We start from the raw sequence: 15,413 nt of genomic DNA, 5'->3' as shown, positions 1-15,413 counted from the left end.
ATGCATAAGTTGTTGTGCAATTACATCAGATAGTGTGACAACTAATAACCATAGCTAAAAATAACAAAACTAATTCCAAGTGAGTTTTGTAACTTTATATATATATATATATATATATATATATATATAATGTGCATGCAGACTTTGTTTTCAAATTATACATCACTGAGATCATCAAGATATTCTATCTATTTACATGGATCACATCAGAATGAAATCGACATAAGTTGTGTATCAATGAGCATATATATTATTCGACAAAAAAGAGAAAGCGAGCTTGGATACGATAATAAGCAATCGGTGAAAAGTTGTAATATTATAATTAGAGTTAGAACGAGACATTTTGAAGTGGTGATCACGTTTGAGAATTTGAATTTAATTGATTAAAGTAAAGCAACGCTACAATCTAAATTATATTGCTGGATTGGCAGAGATGCACAGGAGCTGACCACAGACGATAAGTCATGTAAACCAAAATAAATTAAGATAGCATGTTCGGCCTTACATGCCTCTAAGATTGTGCAGAAGGAAGAGAATGCAATAAATATTGTTGCAGAGTGACAACTCCTTTGAAGTTTCCAACGTACGAAATGCTTATTTAATGCTATCTTACTGTAATAACCCACTGAATAAAGACATGCAAAGGCAACAAAATACATGTATAATTAAGTAGGGACATATGAGACCAAGGGCCCTTATCGAAGTGCTTGTAGGTTTAGCTACTAGGCCTGATGAACAATGAACAGTAGTAGCAGTAGAAGAAGTTTTTGAGTAAGTAGGGGTTAGGTTATAGTAGATTATTAGGGCGAGTTGAATATAATAAGACCAAGGGTTTGGCCCTTGTTACGAGGTCAAAAGACTGAATCCCCCAATCAAGAAACCCGCCCCCTCCCCTATGACCAAAAACCCCACTGGCCGACAAACTACTTCTCCCTTCACATGCAAACAAACCCTCTTCTTAATCTGCCCAAAAACCCTTCTCATTTTGTTCTGTCTCACTGGTTTTTTCCTTACAAAACTACTTAATGAGAAAAGATATAACATATGGTAAAAAACTTAGGGTGGACCATTCTGAATCTTATCCATCCTTCTATAGTGTAATGTAACCATTCAATTCAAGCACACAGGGAAGTGAATAAGAGCATATACACATGAACAAAATTGTTCCCAATTTATTATAGAAAATATGATATAAATATGTCCAAATTTGGTATGGTCTATATGAGACCCATTGAACTAAAAAAAAGTGCTTGAAATATATATTATAGAGAGCCGATGATAGTCACCATCCTTCATTGCCAACTTTGTCCTCCTCTTCTTCCCTCTGAGACCACTTCTTCCTCTTCGCTAGATGTAGACAAATGTGGGACATTGTTGGAAATGAAGAGGTACATAGAGGGGAAGGCACTATAGTTTAGCAACATCAATGGAAAGATTAATTACCACAGTAAATAAATATAAGACATTCTTTTATTTTGGTTTTGGAAGAAAGAGAGAAAAAGGGGTATCAAGGAGATGTGCCAACAATTCCGACAATGACCCGATTAAGTGGTGACAATTTCATTTGTTGTCCTTGGGTTCTGCTCTTCTTGAACAGAGGCTCTGGTGATGAATATAGTGATGACCCCACTGCCCACGAATCGTTGGAACCATCAGAGCCAAATGCAGCATCAATTACGCCACTTGGGCTGTCTGGAATTTCCTCATACTTGCGTTTGTAAATGTTGTTGTTATGACCATAACTATTGCCATTTGAGCGTTGGAGAATAGCATTATAACACTCATCTACTTTCTCCTGTTAAAATGCACAGTAACTAGGATCAAATAACGTGCTTATTATGTGCATTAATGACACTGTCGGCTTTTATTTACTCTTAATCTAACATGCTCATGCAAATCGTGTTCTTAATCGTAATCATGGACTAGGAGCAATGTTGATAAACAAACATTATCACTTGACATCCTTATCTAGGCACTAACCTTGTTAATTTTGAGAACACTCAGAAGCTGATTTTTGTATTCCATCCCACCACTGTGTTCAATCTGGTCTATAACATGCAGCATTGTTGCAGTGGCCATAACAGAAGGAAGGCACCCAACAAATCTCGCATCTACACATAAGAAAACACACACATACTAGATGATGAGAAAATCAACACAATAACATCTTCATTCGTTCTTTGTACTGATGGAAAAGTTAAAAGTCTTAAGTCAACTCAATAATGGTATCTGAAATAGTGAGGGCTATAGTCATTATTCTTAAATGCTTACCCAAAAGCACAGACAGAAGAAGATGCTCGCAGCGCCTGAGAAACTCCCAGTGAAGATGAGTTTTCAATCCAAGCCTTCTTATGATGTGATCTAGAAACGAGAGTGGGGTCACGGGATGCATCTTCCATTTGAGGGTGGACAGCACCAGCAGCTCCATTCTCTGAATAGTCTTTGCCTCAAACACATACTTAGTGTCCTGCACCTGAAAACATAACATCATAAACAAACACTTGATGAGACATCAACCTAAGACGAACGATTAAAAAAACACTCAGATGAAACAAAGTTTTGCGATGAACCCACTTGAAGGTCTAAGAGAAGAGGCACTTGAGTTTCTTCAACTTTTGCTGCCAAAGAGATGCAAGTGACAGCCACGAGCTGGATCATCCAAGGCTTCTCCCTTTGAAAATGGAAGCTTAGAAGGAACCTATCCAGGTAAGTAACGGCCAGTGTTGCAGTGAGAGCAGAAAATCCATAGTGAGCATTGACTTTGAGCATCCATTCCACAGCCTCACGACGAGGCTGAGAGAAAGAAGGGTCCAAACGCACATTATTGTTAGTACTGTCACAAGCATCATTATTGTTATTAGCATCAATGTTATAGCCGTAAAGTTGTTGATGCTGAAGCTTCTCTTTGGAAAAGAGAGAGTTCAGTTCCTGGTCTTCCCAGAAGAAGTCTTGCTCCAACAAGAGCAGAGGGAAAAGAGAAGGTCCGTTGCATGCATCGTTGTTTGTTGTGACATCACTCTCTTCATCTTCTTCTTCCTCCTCCTCTTCATCTTCCCACTTTGCTTCATCACAGTAAAGGGCATCAAGGAGAGATGAGACATTCTCGTTATGTTGTAGTTGGTGATTGTGTTGCTGGATTGCCATCTTCTTCAGTGAAGAAGAGGGTGTGTACTCCTTTGTTCATTATAAAAAGAAAACACTCATTCTCACACCCATCACTCCCTTTTTCGATTTCTCACTCTCTCTTTTCTCAGTGAGTGAAGATGTGAGAGTAGATGAAGGCAGAGAAAGAACAAAAGTGGTAGGCTGTGGAGAAAGGTGAAAGGGAGAGATTGATTCTTCTTCAACTCAGTGGGTTTCACGCTTGTCTTTTATACACACATTTCTTCAAAAAATCAATCAAAATAGCAATATTAATACATTATTATGCTTTTGGTTTTCTTCTTTAGTTGGCGGGCAGAATTGCATAAATCTAACGGCACACACACCGAGCTGGACCCATCACACCAACTTCTTATACTGCCAAATTAAATTTTCGCACATTTTTATTCACAAACTTTTCCCTCTCATTCAATTTCCTCATGCAACACTAATCCACTTGTTAATCAATGCATGATAACAATCTCATTATTGTCATCATCCATTACTTTTTTCTTAGTTAGCAATGATTTTACTTATTATCAAGATGCTTCCTTAGTGTCTGCATAATCTTTTATGCCAGTCAACCAACTAAACTAACATTTTTCTAATTAATTAGGCAATTTTTTATGTTCCTAAACTATGGATTATAGATATAAAACACACATTAAAGTGTCTAAATGAATAACGTAAATCAAATATTGTAAATGAGTAGAGTTTTGGTAAATTAGGTGTATGATAGAGTTTACAAGTTATTGTCCCCTTGGCATTTATAAGCTTGTATAAGCAGTTAACTCTACTAAACCTATCTATCACCTCATTAAGCCTAATTTTATTTACAATAAGTACTGTCTTCGTTAACTTGTTATCAAAATTTTATTTCGAAAGTTTTATTCTAAACATTCTGAAATGTATCTAAAAGAAACCCTCAGGGAAAGTAAAATTCTCAATTTGAAAATTTAAGAGACTGCAAGAAGTAAAAGCCTCACATCTAACAGATGCAACACGGGCCTTGTTGACCAGCCCATTCCCTACTCTAGTGTGTATTTAAATAATTAAGTAATATTAATAAGATAGGGGTTAACTCTCATGAGTAATGAATTTACCAAATTTTTACTCTTTTATATATTATTAAATTTTTTCATACATAAATTTTAACCTATTTTAGTTCTCATATTTTCACAAATATATATACAATACAAAAAAGGCTTATGATTTAATACAAAAAGGCTCATGATTTAATACAAAAAAGGCTTATGATTTTAACCTAGTTCTTATATATGATTTTCATATATAAGAAGCCCAATATTTAATACAAAAAAGGCTTATGATTTATCGTCGGTTAACTGCTTCTTCCTGCACCTCCCCTTCTTCTTACTACATGATAAAATGACAGTTTTATCCTCGCTAAGAAAAATGGAGGTAAAAGGAGAAAAAGAAAGAGAGGGAGAGAAAGGAGAATAAGAAAAATGGGAGAGAAAGGAGAAGCGCAGGATGAGGAAGGAAGGAGAAAATACCTTCTATAACACCTATATTGAAAGAGTTTTTTTTTTTAAATATATTCTAAAATATATATATCAGAATATACTTTCTAAATGCATTTCGAAATCGTTCTATAACGTGTTCATAGATTCGAAAATACTTTTTCAATTGTACCATCTAAAAAAATCATGTGCAGGAATAATTTTTACCTTTATATTTTAATTTTAATGAGGAATATACGACCGTGCATAAAGAAAAGAAAAAGAAAGAAAAAACAAAGAAAAGATGAAGAAAGAAACAGCGTTGTAATTTTGGTCATTCAAAAGTTTCGGGTCCATTAATCCGAACCCAAGTGATATAGTTTTAGTCTGTAATTTAAACACTGATTAGCCTTTTTCAAATATTAATATATTTTCATGATGAATGTCGATACCATTTGATATATTTCACACTTAGGTTACTTTTTTATCTAAGACATTTCCATAAATCTTTCGTTCTGTAATGCAGCTAATTTAGATTTACTTAATGATAACTTTGTATAAAATTTCCATTTTATTTTGGTGTGTGAGTGACGGTGTTTAATCATGATAACAAATTAGGTAATAGTTTGGGGATTTTTACATGGATTATTTTGTGGAGTTTTTTTTATCGCTAACGATGTAGACGATATAATATAAAAAGTATACACACTATATCTGTCTTAACTACGTATGATACTTTTTGTATCTAATATTGTAATCACGATTGATAAATATAGTACTTTCAACCACCTCTAATTAAAATAAAATTTTATATAACTTATATATAAACAATACATTCCTATACTATAAACTTAATTAAGAAAAAAAAACTAAATAAAATCAGTTTAATTGTCCCACCCTCTGTTCTGCACAATCTTCACTAGCATGAATCAAAATCTATAATATAGAACAACTTTTAGTACAAAGTAATTTAAAATTAAAATCATCATAAATATTTATAAATATAAAATTAGGTTTCAGATATTTCTTTCGTACAAAAAATATTGGAACTGAAGAAGCAATTTGTGTATGAAGTCAACAAAGATGGGTTTACTGCCATGCACCTGGCCTCTGCCAATGGCCATGTTCAGGTCGTGCTTGAGCTTCTCAAAGTTGACCATCAACTGTGTCAAATTCAGGGGAGTTATTCGGATACAAACCTAACAGGGATTCTAGAAATGATGTGCGTAATATACTGGTAACCGTAGCTGCACTTATGATAACAGCAACCTATCAGGCTGTGCTTAGCCCCCCTGGAGGAGTGTGGCAGGAAGACACGGAGCAATACAGTGCTGGAAAATCTATCGTGGCTACAAAATCAAAAGGAACATTTTTGTTGTTTATTCTGGGCAACAGCATTGGATATTGTACCTCTTTTCATATGATCATTTGGCTAACGTCTGGCTTCCCTTTGCGATATCCTTTGCTATGGTTGCTATTTTTCATGTCATTCAACTACAGTGCATCCATGCTTAGCCTTATTCCAAGCGGTGACATGATTTCCTATTGGGTAGCATTGCTATTGATAATGTCTGGCTGGTTCGCATCATTAGTTAATGATCTGCTGAGGAGACTGCATTTCCGAGGAGAAAAATAACCAAATCTTGCTATTTCCATGCTCCTTTTGCTTCACTTTTGTAGTTGGATTAATTTCATATATTCAAGACTTAGATTGCATAATTCAAGTTCTAATGTTATTGACTTGTTGAATTTGGGACTCCCCAATCGTAGGAGTAGGTACAATGGATTCGTTACAAAGGCTTTGATACCATTGTTATGAAAAGGTTAATCCGTCCATACAAGATCCAGAATTTATTATAACATATTCTCTAATCTTCATTATTGCGCCAACACTACGATAATATATGGCTTTCTTTTTCCCTGGAATTTTCTTCAGTTACAAATTTTAATTTTACTTTTTGTCGTCTAATTTATTTAAAAAATGTTAAAAAGTTTGTCTGACAATGCTGCAACCTTTCCAATCTCATGTTATCACGATAATAAATTAAACCCTAAAAAAAATAAACTTTTATTACTTTTTATTTTTAGCCGAAGTAATTTCTCACAGCAATGCGTACTTTTGTTATAAATAACGTTATCAATTTAATTTATTTAATATATTTTCAAATAATTAGATGGTACGAATCAAAAGATAAATCTTTGGAACTTACAGTTTGGTTTTGAAAAAAGAAATAATCACAATTAAAAAAGTGAATAATTATTCACATATACCTTAATTTTGTCCACACTTAATATACATTTATTTTTTTTTAACTCATAAAATAATTATATTGATTACCTTTTATGAACACATTGTTAGGTCATCACAGGCATAGATAGTTATCTATTGACAAATAAAAACGTATAATTATCGCATGTATAATTTATGTTTATATCAATTGGAAGTATTACAAAATCAACCGTGAAAAGGGTTGCTTATATCAGCTTTATTTTGCCCATACTAAAGATAAATTATAAATGCACACCCCATTTAGGGAAGAATAGATTCACGGAAAAAAGAAAAAAAGGAGAATCTGACAGATATAATACTGAGGTAGAAGTCAAATGCAAGAGTAAGATATATGTTTGCAAGTATTCTAAATTAAATTGGACTCTGTATCCAATGCAGACTGTATCACTCGGGGGAGGGGCCAACTCGTACAAATAACACTGAATAATCTTATTTGTAACTTGTGCATTAAGTCAGTGAAGCATCCAGACTTATCATTACAACAAACAAACAAACAAATGGATGACCAAAATATTGCTGTGGAAGTTGCAAGCAATTTTATGTACAAAAATCGAAGTATAAAGACACATTGAGGTAGTTCAATCACTTTCGTAGTCTTCGTCATCTCCAAAGGTAAAAACAGAAGTATCTGCAGCCATGGCCTTAAACTCACTTTCTGCACTGGGCACCTCGATACTGGACACTGTTTTACTGTCAACATTACTTCTTGGCTCACTAGCGTGATGAATTGACGTGGAGGAGCTCTTGTTTCCCAAAGAAACTTGTTCTGTTGCATGCGATAAGTTTGCAATTTCATTTGAAATTCTGTCGGAGTCGGAGCCTCTGGTGTCATTTTTAACAGTTTCAACTGCTTCAGAAGGTGCGTTTTTTTGCTTGGTTGTTGAAGAAGCAGATTGTTCTGCCTCGCCATCTGAAAATACGTCATCTTTATCATTATGACTCTCTGATTCTTTGACTGCATTCTGTGAAGGGGTGCTCCTTTCCACTGGCACAGGACCAGTAGGACTGTTACTTGAACTCTCATCTGATTTCGTTGAAGTAGTTTTAGGTTGCAAAGTTACTACATTGGCATTATGGTCCAAGAGCACAACCTCAACCATAAATCCTGGAGAAGGCAATTTTCTCTGCCAGAAGTTCATATCAATTAAAAATAGAGTTGATGAGAAGATCCAATTGTGAATGATAGACATGGAAATGCTGAACTCAACAGAAGCCAGATAAATTTTTTTACTAATACCAATAACCACAAAACTTACCTTGTCAAAGCCATCAAGATCACCAGTGTTCAATACTTTTCTATTTTCGGTCATAGTTGTGTTCAACCAACTAAAAGAGTGAAAAGAGCAAGAAATTTCAATCCAACATTAAGACCAACGCCGAAGAGAAGTGATCAATAACAATGAAAATTAATTAATACCAGTAAAAATCTCCTTGGCGATCATGAAAATGAATTTTGAAGTCCCCAGACAACTCTGTAAGACCGGGCTCTCCTGGCAAAGCAAATACCATCACTCCCTTCTTTGGTGCACTGAACCAAAAATCTTCTGGCTGCAAATTGTGAAATCTCTAGTCACGCAGAAATCCATCATACTTGGGGAGGGGATGGGAGGGCAACAAAAACATAACTTTGGAACAACAATTCAATCAAATATTTGAAACACTGATGTCATATTACTAATGAAACGCACCATAAGATCCTTGGTTCGCGGATGCTTTTTGGTTGAGAACAACACACCTACACATCAGAAATGGGTTAGAGTAGACATCAAACAGGGAAGTCTGTCAGACACTAAGATCTTACATTACAAACCTTCAGAGGGATCAGCTGCAGTAAAATTCTTGACAAAAACAAAGCAGGTCATAATGTCATGCAAATATATATCTAGTTATCACTACTCATAACTAGTAAAGCAAACAATTCCTCCGCATTGTAGAAAGAAAGAACATGCATAAACAGGTGGACTTTCTCCGTGATATTATATCAGTCAGGACTCTTTCCTAGAAACAAAAACTTAGCTCTTGTCATCGGATGAAAATCCTAACGAGGATATGCCTTCTCAGTTCATACTAAAAGATCTGTGCGCATAACATCGAGCTAAACATTATATATAAAACACACCATAATAGAAAGAAGGACAAATTGAATGACCAGTACAAAAGATGACTTTATAAATCTAAAAATAGAATGGTCAAGGACTACATGTATACTTTAAGGGAAATTTTAGTACAAGATTGTCAAGCATACCACTATGATCTGAGACGGTTACAGAGGGCCTAATCCAGTAAGGGCATCTGTGAAGCCGGAATCCCCTAAGCATGCACCTGTACATATGATGTCAGTATGAATATTAAGACAAGTAAATGCTACAGTCACATGTTGGCCAGTAAATACCTGCGGGCAGGAGGGTTTTCGCCATTGAAGTAAGTTAAGACTCGTTCAAAATATTTGACATACCTCTACAGAATACAGTAAAACCATAAGAAATTACTGCATAACTAACAAAGAAAACATTAAAACTCTAGTAATAACTCCAGAATCTCCAAATTTTGACCTAATTCACCCATTGCAGAGCAGAACTTACAATCTGACTCGGTAGAACAAGTCCCTTTCCATCAACACATCTTTTTTGATTATAGTAATCCATCGACTCCTCAGCCGTTGGGAAGAACTGCAGTATATTTTAGTCATCAAATCTAAACAAAAAAGCACAAGAAAGAAAGTGCAAATATCAAGCACATTCATCATATTTTCAAGAAAATGCCAAGAAATTCTTTACCTTTAAGAATAATAGAAGACTAGAAATCATCAACCCTGTCCTAGCCATTCCAGCCTTGCAGTGGACAACCACAACATTCTCAATGTCTTGTTTCAACCATGAGTAAGCACTTTGACAGAAGGATATAATTAGTTGAATTGGCGGGCAATTGTGGTCATCAAAAGGGAAGCTCGCCACCTAAAAGAAGAAATTTCAAATTTCAGATGCAAGAATACAAGAAGCTGTTCAAATAAGGTCCATGAAAAATATAATGTGGCCAGAAAAAAAACTTGGAGTAATCTAGGTTGTCTAGCATCATGATCAAGAAGTACGAGCAGATGGGATGTGAATGAATTGTTAATTGAAGAAAAGATAACCTCAACGCTACTATCCAAAATTGAAGGTTAAAATTAAAGTGGTATGTCGATTTTATGATCAAAAGTTTATGGTGTATAAATAAAAATTACAACCCTTAAGCAAGTCTATCACAATTGTCTCAATAAAGACTTGAATGAAAATTTAGAAATCACCTTCCCCTCAAACAATGATGCATCGTACAACCGCTCAGAACAAAGATTATAAACCTTGTATTTATCCTGCACACAGAAAAAAAGTCAAATGCAAAACTAAACAAGAAAATGATAAGCAAGGAAAAAGGCTCGTTAAGTTTCAAACTGTGAGGCCTTTTGATAAAAGAGACACCATACAATTGAAACTTGGCAAGCTATAAAATATGAAACAGACAGAATAAGAAAATATAAGAGGCATGTGCTAATATGTAATAATAAAGACTATTTTATGATACTTGAAACAGATAAGGAATAAACATTTGACAGAAAATTGCTCAGGAGAGTCTCTCAGTACAAGCCTATCTTATAGAGAGAGGGAGAGAGAAATTTTATACAAAAGGTTTCCCATAATTAGAGAAAGAATATTACAAGATCTGCAAGACAATCAGACATTATCTGGATTATATTCAGCTAGTAAAAGGAAACAACTAAAACCAAACCAATAGAATATTCTAGCACAATTTCAACCTATATCTCAAAATCTAAACAATAAAATATTAATGTAATATAGACATTCACCCTCAAGCCAATGCATACAAGTTGTATAGTTGTATCTATATATTCGGCTTGCTACGAATGTATTCCATGGTCCAGGTAGAGCTTTACTGAGGATGTCTGACAGTTAATCGTTACAACCGACAAATGTTGTAGTGAAATAGATTTAATAAGTCACAAAACAACTATTTGAGGATCCAGAACCACTGGATTCATGTCAGTTGAACCTGTTGTGGAAACCGTGGTAGACAAAGGAGTTTTAGACGACATCCACACGAAAGCCCCAAGAAAAACTCAACAACAACAGTAAGCCACAAAAGTGAGGTTTTAGGACGAAAACAACCTAGATGCTCAGAAAGCCACCATAGACGAGATGCTCAGAAATCAAACTGGGTCAAAATGAGGCCAAAAAACACCACTGAATGGGATTCTAATAAAGATGAATGAAGGGATTTTCAGAATTAGGATCAACAAACAAACCTGGACTACTGGCTGAATGGCACAACAAATAAGGTTGTGTTGAATTTTATGATGCAACTTGACATGTGCTATGATACCAACTTGTAAGTTTAGGGAAAGAATATTCCAAGAGGTTTAACCTAATTGCCCTAATTATGTACAACTAATACAACAACAATAACCATAAACACCTTATCCCACAAGGCAGGATTGGCTACATCGATCATACAAGACCATTTGCCTTGATTAAAGGCCAAATCTTTTTAGATATTATTCATGAGATTGAGAGATACCTCTCCTTTTTGCTCTCCTTATTTAAAAACGATGCAATCCTCTCACCCAAGAGACACTTCTAGAGGACTCATGTGTACAGCTAATAAAACAAAAGAATAACAATGATAAAATATTCCAACACAATTTCAGCCTATATCTAATAAACCTTAATAATCTTATCACAAATTCAACGATGCAATCTTATGGTATTATCAACAACAATAACTAAAGTAGGGAAATTAAAATAGCTAAAACTGTATAAGATAAGTTCAGCAGCTTAATATCACCTTTTATTGTAGAAATGTGAGCACAATAAAGGGCCTGGGAAATCCAAATCATATCCAAGAGCAAACAAGTTCCCTCTACATATCCTAAGCTATCAGAGAATATGATAGGAACCCAGCACTGAAGCGTAAAAACAGGATATTCTATAGAAATTTAGATTTCCTCTGGAATAGCAGTAATAGAGGAGAAATAAAAGGAGACAAAACACGTATTCCATGATATTTTTTTTTCTCCATGTTTGGCAGCAAAAAGAACAGAAGAGAAGGTGTGGGATCCACCTTCAAACTTTTCTCTCCAGTATGAGAAGACCACACATAAATCAATGTAAGCTCATTAGAGTTCCAATCAAATCCCTCAAATTCTCCTATCTGACCATGTCTCTTTCAACTTGAGAGTATTTTTGTCCTTCAAACAAAAATATTTCGTTCTTTATTTTCACCTTCTATCCAACTAAAATAGTGGAGACTTCTTTCTCTTCATTTTCTTATAATTTTCTTTCCCAACAATTTTTTCTCCCTGACCAAACCAGCATTAATGTAGGCATGAAAAGAAGTCAACAGAAGTAGAAAAAGAACAGAAATGTAAAAGACGCAACTAATATTTCCCTGGGCAAAGCCCCTACAGACATCTTTGCACTCGCCTTACAACTTACTTAACAGAAGTATATTCATCCGCAGCTCTTTTCTCGAACTAACCTACCAAAAATAATCCTTCTCAAACCAGCACACCTTCTGTATGCAACTCAGACAAACTCTGTTTCCGCCCTACCACCACAGCCACTTTCGTGTGCCTTCTTGTGGATAACTTACAACCTTTGACCCCGAGACAAGTGGTCAACCATCTGTCCTCTAGGTTATATTCCAATTACTAACAAAATAAGCCCAGCAAGATTTAACTCTTCTAAAGTGAAAGAGTGCACTGCAGACAATAAAATGCAGTTATAACCACTGGTATACAGTACACAGTATAATAAAATGTGTGTACATCTTAACAAACTACAGACAAATTAAAATCTCTCAACTATTGAGCCCAAACCACCTTACTCTACAGGAGCTAAATCCATGCCTAACTAGAGGGGCGGGGTGATTGTATGTTCATAGGCAGCATTCACTTCCAATAAACCAAATTAAACTCAGAATAAAATACAAATAATTTATGGAATAGACATAAATGAAACAAAAACAACATTCCGTACACTACAACATTGATTTGTATTATACATAAACTACAGCAAAGGCATAAATATAACACTGAGTAACTTCATGCAGCAGAGTGTGTTTACTACCTTATGGTGAGTTTCAAAAAACTTAATCACTTCTTCCATATGATTTCTGTAAAATCCCTGCATTACAATTTTAGATAGTCAGAATGGTGGTGTTAAAGATCAAGACAGTTCTAAAAAAACATACAGAATTTTAACTCACTTCAACATATCCGAAAAACCCAGAGCTCATGTCACCAGCAGGGAATCCCATTGCAATGATGTTCTCAGTGATATATGTCATATCTAAATCAAAACCTCCTTCCTGAAAATTAAAGGTAAAGAGTATAAAAAGGGACATGGGTATGCAACAACCCGGTTCTTTGAGAAGGGAACATACAATTCAGAATGAAGCAAAGAAATACAAAAGTTCAAACTCAATGCACTCACCAGTCACAACAACAGTTAAATAATAAAATTCTACTAACGGTTTTCTCAACCAACTAATATGTTCTCCGTACAGAACACTAAACTATATAACATATTTATAACTGGGAATAAGCAAATGTCTGCAAAATTCAGGGCCTTATAAACTCAACACCAGCTACGATATCTAACTTAAAAAAGAAAAAAAATAAATTGGCTGGACCGCTTTTGATTCTGTATTACATATAGCTGTTAAGTTGCAAAAGTTATCCATAAATAGGCTCCCAAAGATAAGCGGCAACCAATTATTAAGGGATTGAAGCAATGTTCCCAATTGCAGAAACGAAACAATATTTTCTTTTTTAAAATGAGTAAGACTTTGTGAAAATCAGCTCTACAAATAATAAACACAAAGTATATTAGTAGTTTGAACACGAACATCACCTGATATCTGCGTTTATTCTGGGAAACGACATGGCGTGCCTTAACCTGCACAGCTTTCACGGCATTCTTAGAAGTGTCAACCAGGCCTTTCGTAATGCTTCCAAACAAATTAGATTGTGCAGCAGTTTCATTGGAAATGTCATCTGATACAGGAGACTTTGGAGACAGCCTCAATCCCAGATTACTAGTGAAACGTGCAAAAGTTGATTTCTCAACATTTCCACCTGATGTGTCATCTTGGGAGCGAGAAAATGACTGAGAAATTTTCAAGCTTTTGGCCCAAGACGATATGCCTGGTGGGGATGGCATAGAAGGTGTCTCATGTGCTGAATTATCTTGCTCAGAAACTGAAGCAGCAGAAGCTTGCCCATCACGCTCTTTAGCAGGAGAAGAAGTGGGTGGATCTTTGATAGGATGTGAATTAGACACATTAACAGGCACTGAATCCATTTGATTACTAAAATAGCAACAGCAATTTATGTAAAAATTGGAAGTTCTATCATTAGATGGCCCCGGCCCAACAGTATCTTACTGGTCGAAGCTGCACAGGACAAAAAATTCAAATAATGTTTATTCTTGATATGTTGCCTATTCATTTAATCATTCTTTTGTACTCAACAATAAGATCGATCATAACAGCATGCTACTGGGTGGAAGAGAGAAAATGTATACATAAACAAGTAATGGCTAAAATCAAATCCACACACATTTGGCATAACAGTTTTCTGGAACTTTACTTGCACAGGGAAACTTCCTAAAAAGCTATCCCGGAAACCTTAGGAAACACTTCCAACACTTCTCAGAGATTCAGTCAGGTCCCTAACTAAAATCTAGCTAAAAGCATTTCAGGATAATGATATTCGTCAATTGAACCTCGTGATTTTCAATTTCCAACTAAAGTGAACCATATGAAGATGGAATACAACGTAAAAAAACTGAACAATTAAGCGTGGATTGGAATTCGGAAAAGGAGTCGCGTCACATGCTTAAGAAACGTAAAATCATTGGAGACAAAGAAAGAAACGGCTAAAACAAGTAATTTCAGATCTGGGAAGAAGAGTTTGTGTTACCGGAAGCGGAATCGAAGGGAAGTGCAGAGCAGCGAAGGAGTTTATTAGGGTTTCAAGAAAGAAGAAAGAGAAGGGAACGGGTAGTTGAATTTAGGAAGGTGATGCTGATACCGATTGACATGCACGAATGAATGATGATCACTGTAATGTCAAAGACTTTTTAATCAAACGGTTGCTGAGAGTCCAGGGGTATTCTGGGTTTACCATGATATATTATACGATTTCAGGGACATTTATTTATAATTTTCACTCTTTAACTATAAAGGTGTTTGCATAAAAATGGTTAAAATTGTGTTTTATTTTTAATTTTTTTCTCTTCCTTAAAATTTAATAAGTAATTAAATTTTTATTCAAATGGCTATCATGATTTTCACCTGAAATTTATTAAAACAAGTTAGAAGTATTCGTACTGACAAATCATAAGGTGTGTATTGCATTTATTTCGAATAGGTGATGATATATCCTTCTTAATTTTGAAATAAACATTTAGTTTTTTTTTAATATTTTTACTTGTCACTTTTAAATTTTTAACACACAATATTTG

At 35.0% G+C, this 15,413-nt stretch overlaps 2 protein-coding genes across 2 annotated transcripts; both read right to left on the bottom strand.

Annotated features, from left to right (window-relative positions):
- Positions 1-1,146: 1,146 nt before the first annotated feature.
- On the bottom strand, positions 1,147-3,372 carry LOC108322039 (cyclin-D3-1). Its single transcript, XM_017553985.2, has 4 exons — positions 2,575-3,372; positions 2,272-2,473; positions 1,981-2,111; positions 1,147-1,795 (listed from the first exon to the last, which is right to left on the bottom strand). The coding sequence occupies exons 1-4, from the start codon at positions 3,142-3,144 to the stop codon at positions 1,508-1,510; spliced, it is 1,191 nt and encodes a 396-aa protein (XP_017409474.1). The 5' UTR covers positions 3,145-3,372; the 3' UTR covers positions 1,147-1,507.
- Positions 3,373-7,305: 3,933 nt separating this feature from the next.
- Positions 7,306-15,075, bottom strand: LOC108322071 (phosphatidylinositol 3,4,5-trisphosphate 3-phosphatase and protein-tyrosine-phosphatase PTEN2A). Its single transcript, XM_017554036.2, has 13 exons — positions 14,870-15,075; positions 13,800-14,340; positions 13,153-13,254; positions 13,014-13,070; positions 10,178-10,243; positions 9,669-9,845; positions 9,474-9,560; positions 9,284-9,348; positions 9,137-9,213; positions 8,580-8,626; positions 8,309-8,439; positions 8,148-8,217; positions 7,306-8,015 (listed from the first exon to the last, which is right to left on the bottom strand). Exons 2-13 carry the CDS (start codon positions 14,247-14,249, stop codon positions 7,470-7,472), a joined length of 1,875 nt encoding a protein of 624 aa, XP_017409525.1. The 5' UTR covers positions 14,250-14,340; positions 14,870-15,075; the 3' UTR covers positions 7,306-7,469.
- Positions 15,076-15,413: the final 338 nt, after the last annotated feature.

The sequence above is a fragment of the Vigna angularis genome, chromosome 3, assembly GCF_016808095.1.
Source record: "Vigna angularis cultivar LongXiaoDou No.4 chromosome 3, ASM1680809v1, whole genome shotgun sequence".
Classification (NCBI taxonomy): domain Eukaryota; kingdom Viridiplantae; phylum Streptophyta; class Magnoliopsida; order Fabales; family Fabaceae; genus Vigna; species Vigna angularis.
This window is presented reverse-complemented; position numbering and strand designations above follow the sequence as displayed.